Source organism: Opisthorchis viverrini (assembly GCF_000715545.1).
Source record: "Opisthorchis viverrini unplaced genomic scaffold opera_v5_34, whole genome shotgun sequence".
Lineage (NCBI taxonomy): Eukaryota > Metazoa > Platyhelminthes > Trematoda > Opisthorchiida > Opisthorchiidae > Opisthorchis > Opisthorchis viverrini.
The window spans coordinates 1,603,617-1,624,972 of NW_008751690.1; the positions used below are offsets into that span (position 1 = coordinate 1,603,617).

Genomic DNA, 21,356 nt, shown 5'->3' on the forward strand with positions numbered 1-21,356 from the left:
TCAGAATACCCGTTGTATTTTTTAGCCTGATGACGCTAACAGAAACCAGCCTGTGAGAATTAAGTTTCGCATGTATATTGGTATAACCAGACGAACTAGAAATCCAGAATTTAGCGAAGCGTAGCAACCAGCACGCATGTATTCGAATTGGCGAATATGTACAGCATATGGAATATTAAAACAAAAGAATGATGAATAGAGCAATGAATAGAGTATCAGTCATGTTCATCACATCTTGATTGCGAACCCTCAGCGTTTTCGCCATGCAACTTCTAATCTCGGTGTGTAGCCCGGATTTAATGTGTCCAATGAGTGCTGGGAGTCCGAATTCGGACCAAAGTGCAGTATGAGGGGGCTATCACCGTTGAGTTTCCGCTTTTCCTCTTTCCGGAGCTCGGGCGTATTAGGAAGTCGGCTCAAAATGGGTGTGCGGGAGCTGATTGGCTGGTGCCTCAAATAGATTTTCTGAAGGCTGAGCGCAAGCTGCGGATAACGGGGTTAGCTCTGAACATTTTGCAATAATTTCAGAAAAGTCTTTGCTAGATCCCTCCCTTATGACCGGCTGCGAATTTTCTGCTATACCCAACCACTTTGTAGTTGATAATCGAGTTTGTGACCGCTCATTCTGACGCACGATGAATGCCAGTAGAAGATGGAATACCAACTTCAGTAAGGGCACTTCAGGGGAACTCCGCCCATCCTTTAGCGAAGATTTCGCTCCAAACACGTGCGCGTTCATTTGTAACTCCGCCGGCTCCAAAGAAATATCGCTATCCGGTCACCATAAGAACTGAAGGGCACCTCTATCGTTTTCCGGAACGCGGCTTGCATAAACATCTCTTCTATGTCAGCCGAAGGTGCTACGCGCTCCCTGCAGAAACGCAAGAGCACCGCTATCGGGTCGACTGTCCAATCTGGACCTTGATAGAGGCAGTCATTTGGAGATTTCTTGTTGAATTGTGCTGCACAAACACCACCCTCAATTTCCCAGGCTTCTTCGGATTGACGATAGATTGATGAGGTAAATACCACCGAGGACGGAACTCGGGACTCAACTGATGTAGCGGCACTGGCGAAGCGTATCCCATCTTAAAGTTGCGTTCTATCACAGCGCTATGCTGCTGGAAGTAGATCACATCCTTCAAGAAACGCCTTTTCAAACTCTGCAGTCGCACGGCTGCCATCTGCAGGTCGGAACTAGTACAATTGATATCGTCCGTCCATGGCAATGGGATAACGAACTAACTATTAATCACACGAAGCTTTGCTTTTACCCACTCCAAAACGCGGTTATCTTCGGGGGATAGGGCCAAATTAAGCGAGTTAACATCTGCAGACTCGTCATTGTATAGCCGATTCAGTTGTTGCAGGATGTTCGGATCTTCGCGAGATAAGCAATTTACAGAAAGGTGACACCGTCGTTACCCCCTGCTGGACCTAAGATAGTCCATCCGAGGGGCGTTTTCAATCCAAACGGCTGTTTACATACCCCAAACCGCTGGTTCAGTACCTAATGTGCATCTGGTTCGTCACATCCGATCAAAATTGCAACATACTTGCGTGGTATGTCGGTGATAGACAAGTCGTCCAAATGCGCATAGCACCTTGCCGGTGCTATACGAGATTCGACGTTAACGGACGGCAAAATACTAGGCACAACGAACGCTTTCTCAATATTGACCCAAGTGCTGTCTAACAGGGATCCGATTTTTAAGTGCTCCATGCAACATTCGGATAGACAGGTAACACTTATGGTCTTAATAGTCAATTCTGATGGGTGTGGCGGGATGCCCACTTTATGCAACACGTCGTGGCTCACCAGGGTAGTGTCGGAGCCATTGTCTAACAACGCGTAGATAGCGAGCTCGCCTAACGGTCCTTTAATGCGGACCGGGAGCAAGCCCAACGCTGTTGATCTTTGACGTTTATTGGCTGCGTTACAGGTGCCCCGTACCGAGCGCGAAAGATCAGGCGTGGTGTGTAGCAAGTAATGGTGACATGCCTTGCATTAATTTACACCACATTTGCGTTCGGTGTTGCATGCCTTGGTCATGTGCGCAGCCTTCAAGCAACGGAAGCACATCTTACACCCCTTAGCCACATCTCAGCGTTTACTACACTCAAACTCCGCAAACTTTACGCAGTCTGTTAATGGATGCGGTTCCCTACAAAGAGGACAGGATTCGGATGTCTTAAAAACAGCGTTAACGAATGAATGTTGCCTTTGACGTGTTGCTTTGGCAGGGTTTTCTGGGCCGCGCGACACTTGTTGGTTTGGTCGGCTATCGTGCCAAACCTAATGTTGGATACCCTTGCTCTGATATACATGAAGTTACAGAGATCTCTAAACGTCGGTTCACGTTCATCCTTCGTTACATCATCGACGTATTCGGCCCACTTCTGCTGGAGCGATATTGACAGGCAGCGGACCAACCGTTCGAGAGTTGACAGGGCGTTCAGGTCGGCCTCATAACCCATCTGTTTCAAGGCTATTTCGTAATTCTCCAGTTTTATTGTGAGCTCTAGCAAATCAGCTGGAGAAGCCGAGAACACCCTAAACCTTTCACGCAGCCCATCTAATAACGATCGGACGACACAATAGGACCTGCCAAAAAGCCTACACAGAATTTGGCGAGCACGTCCACAGGCTTCTGGGTGTGGAAGTACCATGCACTCTTCGATGGCCTCGCGCGCTCTCCCTCTGCAGTAATGCAGCAAGCAAAGCAACCTCTGCCCATCATCAATCGTTCTCGACTCAACATAAAACTCAAACTGACGAATGAATTTCAAATACTCGTGCAAATTGTCGTCGAATTTAGTCAATTCGACTCTGGGGAGGTCCATCGAAGAAGTTAAAGGGGCTGGCGTATGATTACCAGCCATACACCCTTCACTGTTGCGCTTAGGGTGGTGCTTCCCTAAGAGATACCCTTTGGTGGGGTCATCCCACACTGGTATATCAGCCGATTTGGATGTGGTTGCAACTGGAACATTATTAGCGTCAGACTTAGGCTCGCGGTATGACAGTCCAAGTTCATATTGCCTGCGGCATTCCTCAGCGTAAATCGCCACCCCTGAGGGCGCAGAAATTGACTCAACATCGGCACGCGATTCATCCTCGGAGCAAGAGAGAGTGTGCATTAAACGAGCAGCTTCTACGTCGTTACAAGCTTTCATTAGCTGGATCTGAGGGTCCTGCTCATCCCTAACACTTTCTGTAGCTGACTTCGCTTTATCTCAGCTAATAATAAGGCTGACTCGGATCTCCTGCTACACCTGCTATCTCTAGACACAGCCGAAGAGCCCATACAAGAATGAGTATCACGAAGCACTTGCCTGCCGTCTGTTTGTATAGCCACTTCTCCACGGTTCTTCTCATTTAATACACCGCTCCTTGTTCTTGGCATTTTCGACGAAATTCAAGGAAATTGTTGTCTTGTCAAGTAGTGTAAGCGACAAAATCGATAAGTCGAGCAACGAGCACCGAAGAATGGGTCCGAATTCAAAACGAAAGTGATCCCGACGAAAATGTGCTGTACTGTATGACAAAATATCAATAAATCAATTAATGTACAACAAACCTTGACAGTTATCGACCGACAGTTAGACCCACGACAAAAACGGAGACGGGTATCAAGCGTGAGAAACCAGTCCGAAAAGTGCCAAAAATGTGAATTCAAACAAGTGATAATACGGTTCATTTGAGAAACCAAGAACATGTTCATAGTTTGTGCAACGCAATGTTTTAATGGAAGGAATAGAGACGGGGTGATGCGATAATAATAAAATGTTAATGAATAGCAGGCAGGATTGGGCGGGACATTTGAAGTTATGCAGTTGAGTTCTGGGAGATTGAGTGGGAGAAATTTTCAAGCGTTTTGTGCGTCACACTACTTACAACTGAGCGTTGCAATGAGTGACGAACCCTACTCGTACGCGATTGGTGAACAATCGATGCGGTGGTTTGTTCGGCGGCCAAGCGAGCTCTGATTTGTCGGAAATATGGATTTAATGGCCAATAGTATTCTAGCGTCACTGGAGTACCGGACTTCAGCGCCCCATATAGTGTAACATACGGCACCTGCCATTTTGATTTATTTATGTGTAAGTAGTGATGATGCGTAGGCTTACTTAGTGGTTTATCGGCTCATGAGCTTTCTTTCTATGTTTTCTCCACAGAAATTGATGTGAACATCTGCCTGCGGAGAATCACTCTCCCGATACTTCCATTACGTGCATACTACATATTTAGCGACCACTCCCGGATGGTTACCATACATTGGTTGTTCTGCCACGGAGTCCCTGGTACTAAACGAATGTATACAAGCGATAGAGCTAATACTCGCACGACCGAAGCAATCCCAAAGGCTCACAGAGGTTGCCGGACATCCTCTGTACATGCTCAATTGCTTCATGCATCACATCACTTTCACCAGGCGGTTCCCGTAGGCCATCGTACACCGAGGACGTTGTTCTTCAAAAATGGGCCGGTGCAGTATGCGGCGCTTCTTATTTTGACTGATTTATATGTAGGTATACCTACATATACTGAAGCCCAGTAGGCGAGGTTGTATACAATATATTGTATACAACCTCGCCTACTGGGCTTCGGTTCATGTGCTTTCTTTCCCCGTCCCGTCCATGGAAATTGTCATGAACACCTGCCTTCGGATAATCACTGCTTCTTGGTACTTCCATAGCGTGCATGGTACACTAGTAATTCGGCGATTTATGCGCGGGTACGGGGCATTTGTCCAAGCATCTTGGGTCAGAAGGGCTCAGTGGTTGTTGTCACATACCTGCTTGGAAGGCAGACGTCGAGAACACTACCTCAACTGCGTGTTGTTCATCAAAATATTGACAACTTGGTGGGTGGTGGAAATAAGCATCCAAAGTAGTCGTGAACTAATTGGAGTCAGCGATGACAGTATTTTGGAGTGAGCTTACAACTCGCAACGAGAGAAGGCGTTACCTTGCGGAAATGCGTTACCTTACATTGCACTGCCTTTTTCTGTGCCCCCGCCTGTTTTTCGTGCGGCGAAAGGCGAAGACTGATGCATTCAACCCATTTTTGGAAAGTAATCAAGCTGGGACCAGGTCCAAAGTCGCCTGTAGTCAGGGCAGAGGTCAAGTGATTTCAGATGCCTCCTGCAGTACACAGGCCGAGGACTTGCAACAGCTTTCTTGGCTGTGCGTCCAAGACATTCATCGCGTCATTAGTCTCTTTTTAGGACAGTGTCGAGAGAAGGAACCCTCTATCGTCTTAAGGGCGTGTGCTTTGTATGCAGCTTTCTTATGGTTTAGAACAACTAGATACCCAGATTCCGCACCCAACCGGGGTATTTCCTAGTGTCCGTCACTGCGTCACGAAGGCGGTTCTAGACTCCCCGCAGGAGGAACTGTTGAAAGAAGCTACCAGTCTGGAAGCCGACGAGTTTCCTGTGTGCATTTGGTGTCGGAGTTCCAGAACTTGCGATCCTCAGCAGATAGAAGGGCTAGGACGGTCACAAAGTCTGGTAGACTAATAACGTAGATTATAAAAGGTCCGCCTCAAAGTCCATCCCCTCATTGTGGCGCGACGGTGCCGACTATTGTGACTTGTGTTGCAATGGGCTACCGAGAGTCTCTCGACCTCCATGGAGTACCACTAAGCCCCATCAAGTGCATCGTGGACCTTGGTTGCTCTGATTATATCATCCCGAGTAGAGACTCCGAATAAATGTAGCCTAAACTTAGTCACATCCGCCACTACGCTTCTCTGGTTGGACTGGGAATACATTCTGGAAAGATGAAATTTACTGCAAGCGTGGATTCCAGACTAAACTGCTTAGTGTAAACAGACAGCTCGTAAAACGAGCTGATTCCTTCAAGTATTTGGGCACGACCAGGCACTGAAAAAACAGAAGTTCGCTTCGACGGCGCCAGGAAGGCATTCGTACGTCTACACAACGCTTTATGGGAACAATTGGGAATCTGTCTTCAAATGGAGCTCTGTGTGCACACATCGGCCGTCCGATCCGTAGGAACATACGTTCGTGAGACCTGGTCTCTCCAAACCGTCGATCTTCGAAGACTGGGAGTATTTTACCACCGATGCCTAGGGAGAATGCCCAACGTGCGTTGGGACAACGTGATATTCAATGGATCGTTGTTACAACATTGCGCGCGTCACCAAGTTGATCCAGAAACAGTCTATGATGATTGGAACACGTCTTCCGGGCCGTTTAAAGTCTCTGGTTACTGGCCTTTTCCGGAAGACCAATAGAAAACATGTCCACAGTTAATCCTGAAGTTGTGCTCTTCGATCTGCAGGTGGTCTACGAGTCAAACTGTGGAATAGAAACTAAATAAGATGTTGTCTATCGTGATGCATGAGCTGTAGCGATTTAGGATAGACCTGGAGCCAAGCCATCCTCCAGGAGAAAGTCGCCATAAGGCAAGTAAGTATTATTACAAGTAATTTCACCAAACGGAACCCTGAGGGACTCTCACTGCCACCCTCACCTTGGTGGTCGGGCTTACTGATTCTGCGGCCACTTATCGGTCGTTCGCCTGGATAACCCCACGGATCTTCCCGTGCTTCTGTGTGGCGCACACCAGACGAACATTAACATGCGGACTACTGGCAGTTTTTACGCTCACGAGATAGAGGAACTTCCCGCCGGAGCACGTTTTTATGGTCCAAAGAAGCGGGTCGTAGGCTTGAGGTGTGTTCCGTACCCTTGGTGGATACAAAAAATGAAGTTGGTTTCACTCGCCTACTGCAGTATTATTTCTATATTATTGTCGATAATGATGACGAGGAATGGTTTTCCAATACGAGGACTACAATTATGAACCATCAACGCTAGAATTATTCGCAAAACTTTCCAAACTTATTGGATCAACGCTAGATAAGTTAGCCAGGATGTCCCATATTTTGTAACCCAGTGCTTCTATAAGGGTTCCTTTTGTGGGTCGAAATATGTAGACTAATAATTCGGTGCCTGTAATTCGTCCAAGACATCCCAGCCAGTTGAAGCTGCACTCCTTGTAGGGATAAGAAGCTTCAGGCTGATGTACGTAAAATAGCCCCTAATGAGTGGCCACGCTCTGTAATCCATCACGGTTGTTTTGCAAACATCATAAGCATAGACCCTATGCTTTCTGATGCGGTTTGGAGCACTCATTTGTCTCACACTGCCATTAATTCGCGAAACTTTCCAAACTCACTTGATATCTCATTTGTATTGTCGTCTTCAGCCTAAAATGCTTTCCTGTCCATTTCTGAAGAAGCTCTCTCCTGCCGCCATTCAGAAAGATTTTCAGCAAATATCTGGGCTTATTCCGAAGTGTCCATTCGCAAGACGGTTGTTTGAAAAAACCGATTTCAACTTTGCACGCTACTGCTCTTCACTTGCTGCAAATGCTGAGTCGAAACCGGAATCGTCCGTCGCTTGCAGTAAGTTTTTCCCTAGATTTTCTTGACATTAGCTTCCAGTAGTCTTTTCCGTTTTCATTTTTGTTGTGTGTTTTGTTCGGTTCATGAACTGTCACTTCGAATCTTAAGGCACAATCATGTTTGAGCACAGCAACCGTTGCACAGACTTGGCTTTCTGTGTGAGATTTCTTTCCGACCGGAGTGTGTACAACAAGCCGCTCAACAATATTTATCCTTTCCTTCATTGTGACAGTGCATTAAAGTACTTGTGGGGATCGTAGTATTTACTAACTTCCCGAAAACCATATTTCCATCATTCAAGTCACCGTTAACTACCCTTCGTCCACTTTTTGGGGGTACGTGAAGGAGCAGCTGTGTATAATAACCTTGGATATGAAAAAAAATGAAAATAAAAATAAATCGTTCAGCTGTAGCACCCTTTCGTTGCCTAGCTGCCACGCCACACAGAGGCACGAGGGCTGGGAAGGTCCGTGGCTCGAACCCGACCTTAAACTATGCCCACTTGAATTCGGTACACTGGTTGTTCCAGAGACTTGGAACATGGATCCAGCTTGTAATGCCTAAACTACGGAAGTGTAGGATAAATGTCGTCGGTTTCATCTCCACCGTATTGGTTATTTTATCACTTTTTTATTTTTTGTCTTATTTACCCCCATGCTACTGCTTTGTGGTTCAGAAACCCGGCGTATGTGCTCAGGAGGTATAAGGAAACTTTCATTTTTTCGCCAGCATATTGGAAGCGTTGTCTGTCCGGTGAGAACACCGGACCAGTAATTCCCAGTTATATCGGTTCACAAAGATCAGTCCTTATTTTGGGTTGTGATCTGACAATTAGCATTCATATTGTCTCCATCTGTGTGTGTTGTCCCGTTATTAAATACATCTGATTCGATTGTCAACGTCAAGTCTCCATAGGTAAGAGAAATCCAGTATGAAGTTCGAGGTAATAGAGCGCCTAATTCAGACGACTTGTGTTCTTCTCTCATCCGGAAAAGATTGCCCTACAGCTAGCATGGCCTATAAGAATTCAAGCGGAAAAGGAAATTGTACAACACCAAACGTATCTTAGAAGTTGCATTAGTTTTGATGGTAGTGTAACAGACGAATTCAACGCATGAATCCCATAGACCGGAATTGAACTTGTCAATTTGCACCACTTGTGGCATCAAAAAGACATATCACTGGGTACAGTGGATGCGTACATCGGACTGCAGTGTGGGCTTTATTGTTCTGCAGCCCTGGGACTTCATCACTTAGAACTGAGGATCTGAGACGTTTTCAGGTTTTTGACCAACGGTGCCTGAAAACTATACTTGGAATCGGCTTGATTAAACGAATTGTTCGTTAGTTGATCAGGAAACAGGTCTTTAGTGAAGCAAAAGGTGATGCAAGTGATGCATCAAACACTTCAAGCCAAGGTGGCTGTCATGTGTTACGCATGCTGAGTTACCATCTATCGAGAAAAGCGTTGCCTTTTATGCCTAATTTCGAGTGACGGAAACATAGAAGTGGACAGAATATAACTCGAAAGAAGGAAATGGAAGATGTTTCGAAAAACCTGCATGCTGTTTGTACTTCTTGTCTTCCACATGACCCTCTGCTTGATAAGAGGTATTGAAAGATATGGTTGCCAACTCATGTCAGTGGCGTTCATGCTCAGTTTCTATCCAGATTGTGGTAAAGGTGGTTACATCTCGGATGCTCGTGGTAGATTATCTCTGGGTTTCACTACCCCGACTCGTTTTTCCTCTTTCTATTACCAGATTCACTCAGATACACTTATATGGTTGTGTGTGGAGCACCACTGTTCTTTTCGTTTCAGAACAGCTTGATAAACAATCGGTAGTTTTTATTTGGGCAACGTTTCGCTTTTGACACAAAAGCTAGTGTGAAAATCCGAAGAGGATTGACTTGCTGATTGGTTCCCCGTCTGCCTTATAACCTGGCCAATTGGTGACCTGCTCACTTGGCCTGATGAAGCTTTTGTGTCAAAAGCGAAGCGTTGCCCAAATAAAAACTACCGATTGTTTATCAAGCTCTTCTGAAACGATGACTTCTCAATCGGTTCCAAACCTTTTCCAATTGATTGAAAACACCACTGTTCTTGTTTCGTGTTCCTATCAGTGACGATAATGGAAAGTCTGAAGTGAAAGTAGAATACCGACATACTGCAACACTTTCCCGGTGACTGCGGTTTTCAAACGTCGCGAGGACATTGTGCAACAACCCTCAATGTAGTGTGTGCTGTTTGGCTTCTTGCGCAGGTTGCTCTCTGATCTGGAACACTGGACTCTTGAGACTCAGGCTGTTTTTCGCCCATGTAGAGGTTACATCAACCCGTGTTCACCTTCCGCCAAAGTTTTGAACCACCACATTTCTTCTGAAGACCAATAATTGTTTTTGTTGGCCTGAAGCTACTTTTGACTCCGCCGACGTCACAAACAATGGTAATACGACTGGTTCAGAACCTAATAATGTGGCAAAAATGAAGATAATAAGTTACCAGTAGTGAGTTCGGCGGTATCCTAAAGTGGATGAATTTCCGATGGAATGAAGGCCAACATTTCAGGATTTCGTTCCACCAAGTTTGATTTGCCTCAATCTGCACAAGCTTTGCAGGCAGGGAAACGACGGTTGCTTAACACGGAGCACTGATCTAAGAAGCGGTTCTTTTTCCTTACTGTATGATGAAATATCAGTGAACCACTGGGGAGAGACAAGGGGACTGAACAGGAATGTAGTGTTCCTGGGAAAACCAACCAGATTATCTCCAAATGTAGATTTTCACTTACTGCCAGGTGATTTTGGGAAAAGGCTGGGGGAGACCCCTTGCGAGAATGATGGACATTGAGTTGGTTAACGAATTGGACATGACGAATTTGAAAGAGAACATATTTGAGAGGGTGAGCGAGAAAATGAAGCCTTCTGTGGGCTTGGATTGCAATTAATTTCACATGCGGGGTCCAATGGAGACTGTTCTAGAGGGAGAGACCAATAAGAAGGCAGTTGGACGATAGGCGGTTTCTGTTAGAATCAATAGACAACATAGTTGAATATAGCTGCGTTCATAAATCCAAAAGCATGGATATTTATGTGATCAGGGTTCATTCTACCGATGAAATTCACACGGTGTTACTAATCCTAAATGAGACAGGTCTTTGAGATGTATAAATGTCGCGAACGTGGAGAGTTGCGTCTTCTACAAAAGTGTGGTTACACTCAGAAGCAAGAGACCGTTATTTGCCGGAGGAAACAGCAAAGCCTTGGGAAACACCTGCGTTAACTTTTGGATCTGGGAGACGGCATCTGCAGATCGTAACCGATTTTGGTGGTTTTCTAGAAAGTTTTCAGTCCAGTTTTCAGAGTCGGGATATAAACAATACATGTGATACATGTTCCAATAGGTTACCAGTAAAGCGTCGCCTCCTGAGCCCATGTTCGTCGCTTAGGTAGCCGTTGTTTTTTAGGTCATCTAGTTGTTTGCCGTGATTGACCACAGAACGCCAAATAGAGTAGGGCTGGTAGAGGTGGGGGGTAGCTGTCCAACCACTATGAGTCACGATTGGGTATAGAGAGTACATGGGGGCTATCTCAAGTTTACGGAACTACGCTGGAAGAGGGGAAATGACAGGGGAGACAAAACGTTCTAGCGGGCTCTGAAGCACCGGTACGAAACAAAATAGGACGGCATTATTCGCACTAGGAGGCTTGGAGGCGTTTTGCAACAGTAGATACTGGTGGGTAATGGGAAGTAGTTTGGAGTTTCCGGATGGACTAGGACGGCATTTGGTAGAAAAATGATGAAGGCTGAGGAAAGACGTTAGGCAAATATTACGTTCTTTTTCCTGCATGAGCGAGTTCAAGAGCCACCCATCAGGGTTAGAAGGACGGGAGGAGGAACAAGAATTCCGACTGATTGCTTCTGTAGGGCTCCAGGAGTATCGAGCTCAGGCAGATGTACTGAGCACCTGATTGACCTTGCTACCGACGAATATACCTTTAGCATTGCTGATTATGGGAGTATAGGGGCTGTGGGTAACTTATCATTTGAAGAGGAGGGGCTCGTTGAAGAGGCAGCCACCACAAGGGTAAAAGCTAAAAAGTTACCACATGCCATCCGAATCGGCTGGCAAGTGGAGCCAAAAAACGTTGATGCTTGAAGCCCTGCGAAAATTAAGTAAAAGCAGGCATTGACTTGGAAATCGCGTCGAAGACGACCGCGGTCGGAACCACTCCGAGAGCGATGGACACAGTAGCAACAAGCGTCTTACTATTTGGTTTCGTAGTCGAGGTGTGAACACCGAAGAACTGCAGCCGATCCCTTGTAAGTCTGAACTAACTGAAATGTCAGCTAGAAAAATGGGTTTCGGTCAAAAATAGAACACTTAGTGCTCGTAAGCGAAAACGGTGCGCAGAGTTACCATAGCAATTGATATCCTGAACCTCGGTGAGCACACGGTCAAGCAACTCATTAGGCTTCCGAGGGCACAAATGAGATCCACTTCTCAGCAAGTCAGAGCGGTTGATTCGCCACACCCAGTACATGTAAAAAAGCTACTGTGTCAGTAAGCCTCGCCAAAGCGCATGGCTGATTTTGAGCATTCATGGTGATCTGTCCAACCCAAAAGTCTTCCCATGACCGACACCAGAAATCTCTGCTGGTGGGCGAAAATCAGGACTTGGGAAAGAGCTCAGTCTTTTCAGACGTATTTTATTACTCAACGTTTACGTCAACTCGAGGAACCTTCACCCGGAATGAAAGACTTGAAATAATTACGTACGAGATAAGAGGACGTTTATCATTTAACATCAGAATTGAAACACCCAATGTTGTATGCGCTATTCTCTTTGATCATGTTCATGCTTGAAGTTGTGGGTTGTGTTGAGTTTGAGGGAGCTACATCCGCATGTTCCTGTTTTCTATTATTCACCGGTGTTAGCGACACCGCAGCTATTTGTTAGCCATCAATTATGTTAACAAATCCAGATTGAGCATGAATTTCTAGATGTTGCTATCGCACACGGCACGCGGAGAGTCACCGTGCAAAGCTCTAGAAAATCATGCTCATTCATACTCAACAGAACTGACGGACAGCACTAATTTACCATAGAAAACAGAACATGCTGATTTGTGTTCGCAGGTCTCAGCACAACCCACACGTCCAAACGTGAACTTGACTAAGCAGACTAGCACGTGGAATGTTTACTGTTTCGGTTTTGACACCAACTTACACATGTGTTCTCTTGTCTCCTATGTGATTTTGGTCAGTTTGCTTCAGTTCAATTTTGTGAGCTCGAGGTAGCTGCTTCGAGGCCCCTGCCCTGGTTTCCCTGGTAGTTTTTCATATTACATGTAAATTTATCTATAGATTTGAGCTCAAATTTGGTGGTTGTTAGATCTTGTTCAAGGATGATAAAAGGTAAAAAACAGTTGCCTGGCCATTCACAGGTAGTCAAATCCCTGCATGGTCTGACACATTGAAGTTCTTCACGTTTAGGAATCCCTGTAGGTCTTTGCTTAACTGCTACAGTTTCGTGTTTTTCACTTGTCACAACGACCCCGTCCTAAAATCCTTTTCTCGGCTTGTGTTTATATGGAGACAATACTGATATTTCGCTCGTGGTAATGAACCCCTTCTTTCCGTGTCAATTCCAACCTACATAGAGGATGTTTCGGAGTGTGTTTTCAAGAAATGTCCATACTCCTCGCCACTGCCCCTTGCGCGAACATCGGAGTCAAATGCACCCGGCAAGGCCTCAAATGTTGGACAGTGCCTTCACGATGCTCAGCAGGGATGTATGATCGAGCACCTCACGGATGCAAGTGGTACGTCATGTCTTCACCACTTCTGAATTTCCGGTTGCTGCTGGCCACCGGTCAGGCATACAACTTTTAGCTCCTTTGTTCCATTTGGATTTTAAGCTATCGCACATACCTCTATATTCTCATGTAGTCGAGTCACCTCTTTTATTTTCTTCTCTGGAACGTTCTTCCACCTAGGTAAGCCCATTCCAAAAACTTGTGCTCTGTTTGAGGGCTGGCAGGCAAGCAAACTGGCCCGTTCGAATCAGAATTTGCCCCCTAGTACGTTACCCCAGTCATTAATGGATCAGTTCAAGTTGAAATCCAGCCGTGGATTTGATTACTCTGGATTTTGTCAGTCTGAAATAGAACGGAAGAAAAAGGATGCAACCTATCGGGTGTTCCGACGTGTGCTTCGCGATGCAAACGAATTCCCTTTGGCCGACGACTTCTCGACTGGGGCACGACGACGCGTAGCCATATGGTGCTCAAACGACTATCTGGGTATGAGTTGGCACCCGAAGGTACAGGAAGCTGCAATGTGAGTTTGTGGAACTCTGGACTTACCGTGTGTCTTTTCAGTTATCCGTGCGAATTTATGAAATTTCATTCGAATCTGTTTGAGGTATCGGTTGTTTCTGCCCTAGGTTAAAGCCGCTCAAAATACTGACAGGGAGAAACTGTGAACCCTAGAAATGACCTGACCGATTCCGGTCAGTGGACAAGGGTCATTTCATTCCCGTTTGTCATGATAGTGGTTTATACCAGGCAGATACGATAGTGGCGTTCTAGATAATACTTCTTTTGGAGATCATCTCCGCGAAGCCATCGCTTGCTACTAGTCTTCGTGTCGATTTTTATTTTAGTGATCTCTTGCGGATGCATTCGATATGGTCCAAGCAATGACCTGCCGAAATCAACGCTATTTATGATAGCCATTGTACCGCACAGTGCTTTCATTTGAGTAATATTCACATCAGGTCTAACGCCCTGAGAGCAGTCATCTATGAGGGCAGGTTTTACTTGCCATCAGGATGAAACTTATTCTCCCAGTATCTACATGCATCTGACTTCATCTGTTTGTCGAATCTTGATGGTTCCGTCGTCTGTTTGTTGTTCTTTAATTGAGCAGTTCGTTGTCTTTTTACCCCACATATGGATCAGATTTCGACCCTGGAGTTGGTAGAAGGGACAGTTCTTACGAACAATATTTGAACAGTAGTAGCGCACTCTGCGAGAAAATACTCTACACATCTATTTATTTCTGGCTACAGCAATGCCATTCAGCGGCATGGCGTTGGATCAGGTGGGACACGGAACATTTCTGGCAATTCGATACTTCACGAGGCCCTGGAATCCGAATTAGCTGACCTGCATGGCAAGCCTTCTGCTCTCCTGTTTACCAGCTGCTATGTGGCGAATGAAGCGAGTTTGCATACCCTTGGAGTCCGCCTACCAACCGTGACCATTGTTTCGGATGCCGGTAACCACGCTTCCATGATTCATGGAATACGAACTAGCCGAGCGCCCAAAATGATTTACCGCCACAACGACGTGGGTCACTTGACCAGCATGCTCGCAGAACTTCCGCTGGACGCTCCAAAGGTGGTTGCTTTCGAGACGGTGCATTCAATGACAGGTAATGGTGCTGGCAGGGGTTTCGCTGTTATGTTTTAGGATACAAACCCTTCATTCATGGATTCCCGGGGTTCACTGCACATCGTCCGAAGTCTGGACAAACTAACATGGCGGTGATGTTAGAGAATAGAAGGCTAATTCATTTTTTGGCTGGAAATCGAGTCTTTCTCTAGTTTTATAACTGATAAACTGATAACTAACGCATCCATACCGATTGATCTATACATTACCGCGATACTTTTCGTATGTGTCGTATGTATACTCATAATGAAGCTACGGTACAAAATGTCAATCGGTAACATACCAGGGTAAAATCGCAGTGTACTGATGACAGCTGTATTTTGATTGACTCATTGTCCGAACAGGTGGCCTACCACCCGAAATTCACAGTCAAAGCTGAATGGTTCACACATGAAGTGGCGGAGACGGTCAGTTGTATATACATGTCACACGCGCACATGCGACTAAATGGATGGCGGTCTATCTCTTACACAAGTATGCCAAAACCGTATGAGCTAACGGTATTTGTCTTTATCAGAGTACTTTATTGAGTAGTTCGTTTTCATTCAGAAGCTCTGTGTTATGTCCTCAGTGGGAGCCTACGAAACTACAGGCACCTTTGTTCTGGCACTGTGTTTACGTTGTTTCACCCACCCGAAAAGTTTCCTGCAATATGGGCTGTAATCCTAGAGGGACTAGTTCAACCTATCCACGCGAAACTTACCACTGAATTTGTGGACATAATACAACCCTATCCAAAAAAGAAAAAAAATTCAGGACCATGAGGCCTGTTACTCAAAGAAACGCGCAAAATGTCTGTCGCAACAGTTAGTTACTTTTTTGTCATAGTGGAGAGGATATTTGGGCGCTGAATCGAGCATTCCCTTGACAACCGTAACTATAGTAAATGAGTTTGATAGCTAGAATATATCGCAGTACATCAAAAAATATACCAGGTTCGGAGGTAGTTCGTTTAGATGTTCTATTTATTTCACAGTAATGGTTACGTTAACTGTTAATTCAGCTGTAACGGGCCAAGTTATTGGTTTGTCACGTCACTAGGAACGAGATATTTCTGTCTGTTGCAGGTAAATTATGGCCCATCCAGCTTGGTCAACAAGTCAGGGAGCGCTCCAAATGATCATCATCGACAGCATGACATCAGTGTTCAACACCGATGCTTCACTGATCTAAAGATAACCAAGGAAGGGGTTATCTAAAAATAATGAACCCACAGGAGACCTTACTTGTTGCGTGAAGATACATGTGTAGGCTGTGCACCACCCAGAACTCAGATTGCCAATGCGATAACAAAACGCATACAGCCACAATCTGTTCAGAGTGCATTCTAAAAATAATACACTTAGATGAAAATTAGTCATGTAACCGGGATTGATATTCAAAATGGATTATGGTTTTCGTTTCTTAGAGATTTAGAAAATAATCGGGGGGCTATGTTGCTGAGCCCAGTTTGACACAAGAGTTCCTCAGACCAGGTCTTGGGTTACAAGTTTCAGGGCAGACGAAGAACCCAGTAACAAGACCTTTCAATTTTGGCTGTCGGCTGTGGGTCTGTCAGTTAATTTGAGTGATTCATGCGAATTGGAACTAGGTTTTGGGGCCTGGCTCTTCTTGTCTGTGACATTCCAGTTGAAGATTCCTCTTGAGTTTCGCTTTGAACTTTTGTCGGTTTGTGTGGGTGAGTTGGTGCTACGACAAGTGGATATGCGGCAGTGGGCTGTGCGAGTTTTTTCGGATTCTCTATATTGGACGGCCTGGGTTTTAAATTGTTACTCCAAGTCCGTTTGAGGAAATCAGCTACATACCTTCGAAATCCATACAAATTTGCCAGTAAATTCGCAGTACTTTCATTGAAGACGAAGCCCTCATTAATTTTAATGCACACGAACGCTTTGTAAGTAGTCGGACGGTTGTCACTAGCAGCTAGGGTTGCGAGATTTCACACAGCGACAAACAAGGAGAACATTGGTTTTGATATAAAGGTCCAGTAAATAGGGACTAGAACAACAGTCATTGCGTACAAAGCAGGAACATGAGGTATTTCAAAGGGTGTTAAACGCAGGAACAGCGTCGCTCTCATTGTACGATGGCCTCTCGGTTGAAACAAATCGAAACTATCTGTACGAAGTTTTGCGTAGTACAGATAGCCAGGTAATCACGTGTTAGAACCGGTGAGCTCAGTTTAGGAAGAAAGACTCCCGGAAAATGTCGACGACTATCACGTGCTGGTAGAAGAGGCGCCGATAAACACAGCAGATTTAAAACTGAGGCGGAGAGTGCGATCCATGTTGCGGATGACCAATGACTTAGGCATCTCAGGTAATAAAGAGCGGAACGCTGGAGAGTGTGGAAAGCCGTTTTATATCACCTGAATTGACACGTAGCAGCACGCAACTGTCTCTCAAGAGTGGTCGACTACCTGGCGTTCAACAATTGACCGGTATTGAGAAATCATTGCTTAACATCATTACATTAGACGATACTATTTGAATGACTGCGATCTACGGACGAACAGGCGGAAAGTTAAAAACGTTGAGGCAACAAACAACAGCAGATTCGTCCCAAGATCACGAAGGTTGTACATGCCCTTTTCAATCAATGGGAAGAAAATGGGTATGTTGGTCTTATCAACATCCATGCATTATACTGATTGTACGAGGAGTCTATTCATAAAGTTAAACAAAGAGTGAATACGTCAAGATGCAACTTAACAACAGACTTCATCAAAAATGTGCTTGTCAGATAAAACCAAAGTTTCGGCCAACCCAGCAAACTGACCCTCCATAATAACCAGTCTGACCAGGTCCCACGGACTGCCCTAAAGGCAAGACTTGAACATTAATGGTAACGTCTTCTCGAATGTCGTGTCAGAGATGGGCGGTAAATATCCCGCTTGATGATATTTTATATTATGGTACGACGGACGCTTGCATTTGATCACGTCCGTGACTTTTCGCGAGTACTTTTACCACTAACCTATTTAGTCTACAGCTACCGACACATGCAACAGTAGATTGTGGAGTGATCTCTATATGTGGGAAATTGTCTGCTGTTGCATACCTCACTCCGAGCATGTGCACTTAAGTAAAAAGTGACACGTTTTTTGCCTCAACTGACGCTCAGCTCAGTTCTCATGGGTAAAATACCATCTATTTCAGGCGATGTATGTCCGCTGGAACAGCTTTTGGATGCCGCCGAGGCTCGAAATGCACTCACTTTCGTCGACGAGGTCCATGCTGTTGGATTATATGGTGCACACGGGGCCGGTGTTGCTGAGCGCGACGGCCAGATGCATCGGATAGACGCAATCACGGGAACGCTGGGAAAGGTAATTGTTGATACGTTTGTCAGACTGCATAGCTATGCTTAATAGACCAGACCACCCACCAGCACCAGGCTTTTGGTGCGGAGGAAGCCGGGCTATCAAACGTAATTTCTGTGGCGTCGCCAAGTCTCCTTAAATCACCCCTTCTACGTACCCAAAAAGACCAGGTTTATCGTTTCTCACAATGTTTACCAATAATTCAGTGAATTATCTGCGGTGGCTGAGTTGGCCTATGTATCTTTTCGTCTCTCCTTCCTAACTCAGGCATTCGCTAGTGTCGGTGGATACCTCGCTGGGAGTCAGGAGCTGGTTGATATGATTCGGTCATACGCTTCTGGATTCATATTCACGACTTCCTTACCGCCGCCAACACTGGCGGCCGCACGGGCGAGCATCGCAATACTGAAATCTGAGGAAGGACGACAGCTTCGCGCGGAACACCAAAAAAGAGTCGCTGTAGTGCGTCAAAGGCTACAAGATGAAGGGCTTCCCGTACTCGACGCACCTTCCCATATTTTACCACTGCATGTAAGTATGGTTACCATAGTAGACCTCATGAAAAACGTCCCTACGAGAAATGCTGGCTTGTTTTTGTAATTAGTGGTTGAACCCGACAATATAAACCCTGCATTTCATTTCGAGTTCACGAACAATGTGGTCTGATACTTTTGCGATCAGGATCCGCCAACTTATTGCATTAGATAAGAACCAGGGGCTAGTTCTATATCGCTTACGAAATGTCATCACACCACGAAAAAGCCCAATACTCCCGCTATATTTGACCATTAATCGAATTGTTGAGGACGCCACAGGAAAGATCCCAGTCCTGTTCATGCCGCGGAATGCTCACCATATCCGCTAGCTAGGGTCTCCGTCGTCACTCATGGATGAATATGCTGCCAATTCTTGTGCCAGCCGCCAGTCAACCGGGAAAATCCATATTATATGTACCCTAGTCGGGTGTGGTGCGACCGCGGTCACCTCTGAGTTATGAGAACCTTCGAAAGGAGTGTATCTTGTTTTTGAAGTCAAAGATGGCGCAATGTATATAGTGAAGCCTCCGTGGCGACCGCTGACAGAAAAGAAAATGGAGAAGGGGATAGCGGACCGCTATTGTTGTTAGTATCACTGCTCCATAAGTACCCTGAGAGAAATTCGGCAGTGCCCATTAGAGAGGAGTTTAACTATGTACACATAGGTGAGGTCAAGTGAGTTTGTTTTTATTCGTGTGTGGTGGCAGAAGGTCCAATGCTATGTACACGAAAGCATTTGCTGACCACCTGCTACCCGATGCCATTCAGTTTCTACGCACTGTATTGTTCCAAGGTGAGCATCAAACAAATTTGGCTGGCGAACGATTCCGTTGACGAGTGGCAGGTTAGAATCAAGTATATATTCCCAGACTGCATCCATTATAGCGGCCGTTTGAATTCGACATTTAGCACTTTAGGGACCAGTCAGTCTTCACTTTTGTGCTACTGGCTTAAAATCCATTCGAGTTGATTGTATTTCTTACTAAGCGTTCATTGTTGGCGTGTCCCTTGTAGGTTGGAGATGCTGAGTTATGTACCCGGATTTCTGTGGAGCTGCTTGCAGACCACAATATCTATGTGCAATCGATCAACTACCCAACAGTAGACAGAGGAGACGAGCGCCTTCGAATCGCCCCAACGCCCCATCACACTGATGTGTTGACAGAACAATTGGTCGAGTCCCTATGCACCATTTGGAGGAAATACTCGTTGCCACTTGTCTCACATTCGAAACAACGCGCCGCACCTGCCACTGCTGCTTGAGGAAATAATTATAGACTTCTGGATTCGTATGTAGTTATCATAGTTTTGTCCTTTACTCCCCACTCGTAGCCTATGATGTCTATCTTTTCAGCTTCTGTAACTTCTATGGAAAGAGAAATAAACGCTCAGATGTCATTAATGACGTATGCATTCAAATATACAGATTGGAAACGAGGGGGATACAGACCAAATTTAGTCCGAAATGGGTCGTTTGTACCAAAACCGTGCTCTGTTGTCGTCACTGCAGGACATGAACGCAGCTGTAGTCGGAGAATGTACAAAGCAGCGTATTGGGCCGTTGTGATCTGACAGTAGACAATAGGAAGGTGAGAGTTGCAAACATTGTCTAAGCCTTTCTGTGAGATTTTATATAGTAGAACCTAGTTTCCGGCGACCAACCGGACGAAATCGGTTGCTCCAGAAAGTGCACTATTATCCGGGGCTTCCCCCTGAATAAAAAATACTTCGTTATGAGATTAATGTTCGTTTTTTGGTTTCATATGAGAAGCAGTATATCCGATCGCGTTGGAACAAACTCACTTCGGCCCTTGTCACCTAAAGCACAACGCAAACTGTGCTAGACCAACCGAAGACATCATCATCATCATTGTCAGCTGTAAGAACCGCGTACTGGTCGTACACTGGTTGTAGCTGCCACAGTTTCGTTCACCGATGATTTGAGGGGGGGGGTAGGTAGCTGAGCATTGCACGCGCGAGCTGGTAAATTGGTGCATAAATCTGGCACTTTCAGTGCGTTTGCAAGCGGGGGGTGGGTGGAAAAGGAGCTATGCATTGAAGGCAATAGCTTTGATGCATGAGCGCCATTGAGGGCGCGACTGGCCCATGTCTGATGTGGCCCGTCTCGGGGTCCCCATCCAGGAAGACGGCAGTGACCAGCGCAGCTGAGTTTGCTGGTAATGGCTTTCATACTTCGCTCCCAAGTCATTGTTTGACCGCCTCTGGCTCTCTTCCACCCTTCACATGGTTGGGCGAAAACAGCCCTTCGAGGAAGTCGGTCGACTGGCATACGCAGCACGTGGCCAAGCCAACGCAACCTATGGAGCGTGATCAGTTCATCTATCGAGGGTGAGTTATTTCTCCCGAATACCATTCGACGTACTTCAGAATTGCTGATCCGGTGTTCCCACCAGATTCGGGCAATGCTCCGAATACATCGATGGTCAAATACTGAAAGTTTTTTGACGTCCTCGGCGCGCAGCGACCAGGATTCTGATCCATATAGTAATATGGAGCGCACCGCAGCATTATAAACTCGACCCTTGACAGAGAAGCTGATGTCACGCCTACGCCACAGGTGACGTAGGTTCGCAA

The 21,356-nt window shown here is 45.7% G+C and overlaps 4 protein-coding genes across 4 annotated transcripts in view; 2 read left to right on the plus strand and 2 right to left on the minus strand.

Annotated features, from left to right (window-relative positions):
* Positions 1–403: 403 nt before the first annotated feature.
* Positions 404–739, minus strand: T265_02685 (hypothetical protein; the record flags this gene model as incomplete). Its single annotated transcript, XM_009166987.1, has 1 exon — positions 404–739. The coding sequence occupies one exon, from the start codon at positions 737–739 to the stop codon at positions 404–406; it is 336 nt and encodes a 111-aa protein (XP_009165251.1).
* Positions 740–4,056: 3,317 nt separating this feature from the next.
* Positions 4,057–20,420, plus strand: T265_02686 (hypothetical protein; the record flags this gene model as incomplete). The annotated part of the gene is made up of 8 exons (XM_009166988.1): positions 4,057–4,104; positions 7,243–7,441; positions 13,107–13,268; positions 13,443–13,785; positions 14,519–14,883; positions 18,062–18,231; positions 18,493–18,756; positions 19,776–20,420. 7 exons carry the CDS (start codon positions 7,249–7,251, stop codon positions 20,022–20,024), a joined length of 1,746 nt encoding a protein of 581 aa, XP_009165252.1.
* T265_02688 (hypothetical protein) overlaps positions 19,385–21,356 on the minus strand; it is a gene marked incomplete at both ends in the record, with an annotated part of 28,950 nt that continues 26,978 nt past the window's right edge. The window contains one exon of the mRNA XM_009166990.1: positions 19,385–20,329. Coding sequence (XP_009165254.1) covers positions 20,217–20,329 — 113 coding nt within the window. The remainder of the gene's footprint in view (positions 20,330–21,356) is intronic.
* Positions 20,839–21,356, plus strand: part of T265_02687 (hypothetical protein) — a gene marked incomplete at both ends in the record, with an annotated part of 10,351 nt that continues 9,833 nt past the window's right edge. The window contains one exon of the mRNA XM_009166989.1: positions 20,839–21,110. Within this exon, the coding sequence (XP_009165253.1) occupies positions 20,839–21,110 (272 nt within the window). The remainder of the gene's footprint in view (positions 21,111–21,356) is intronic.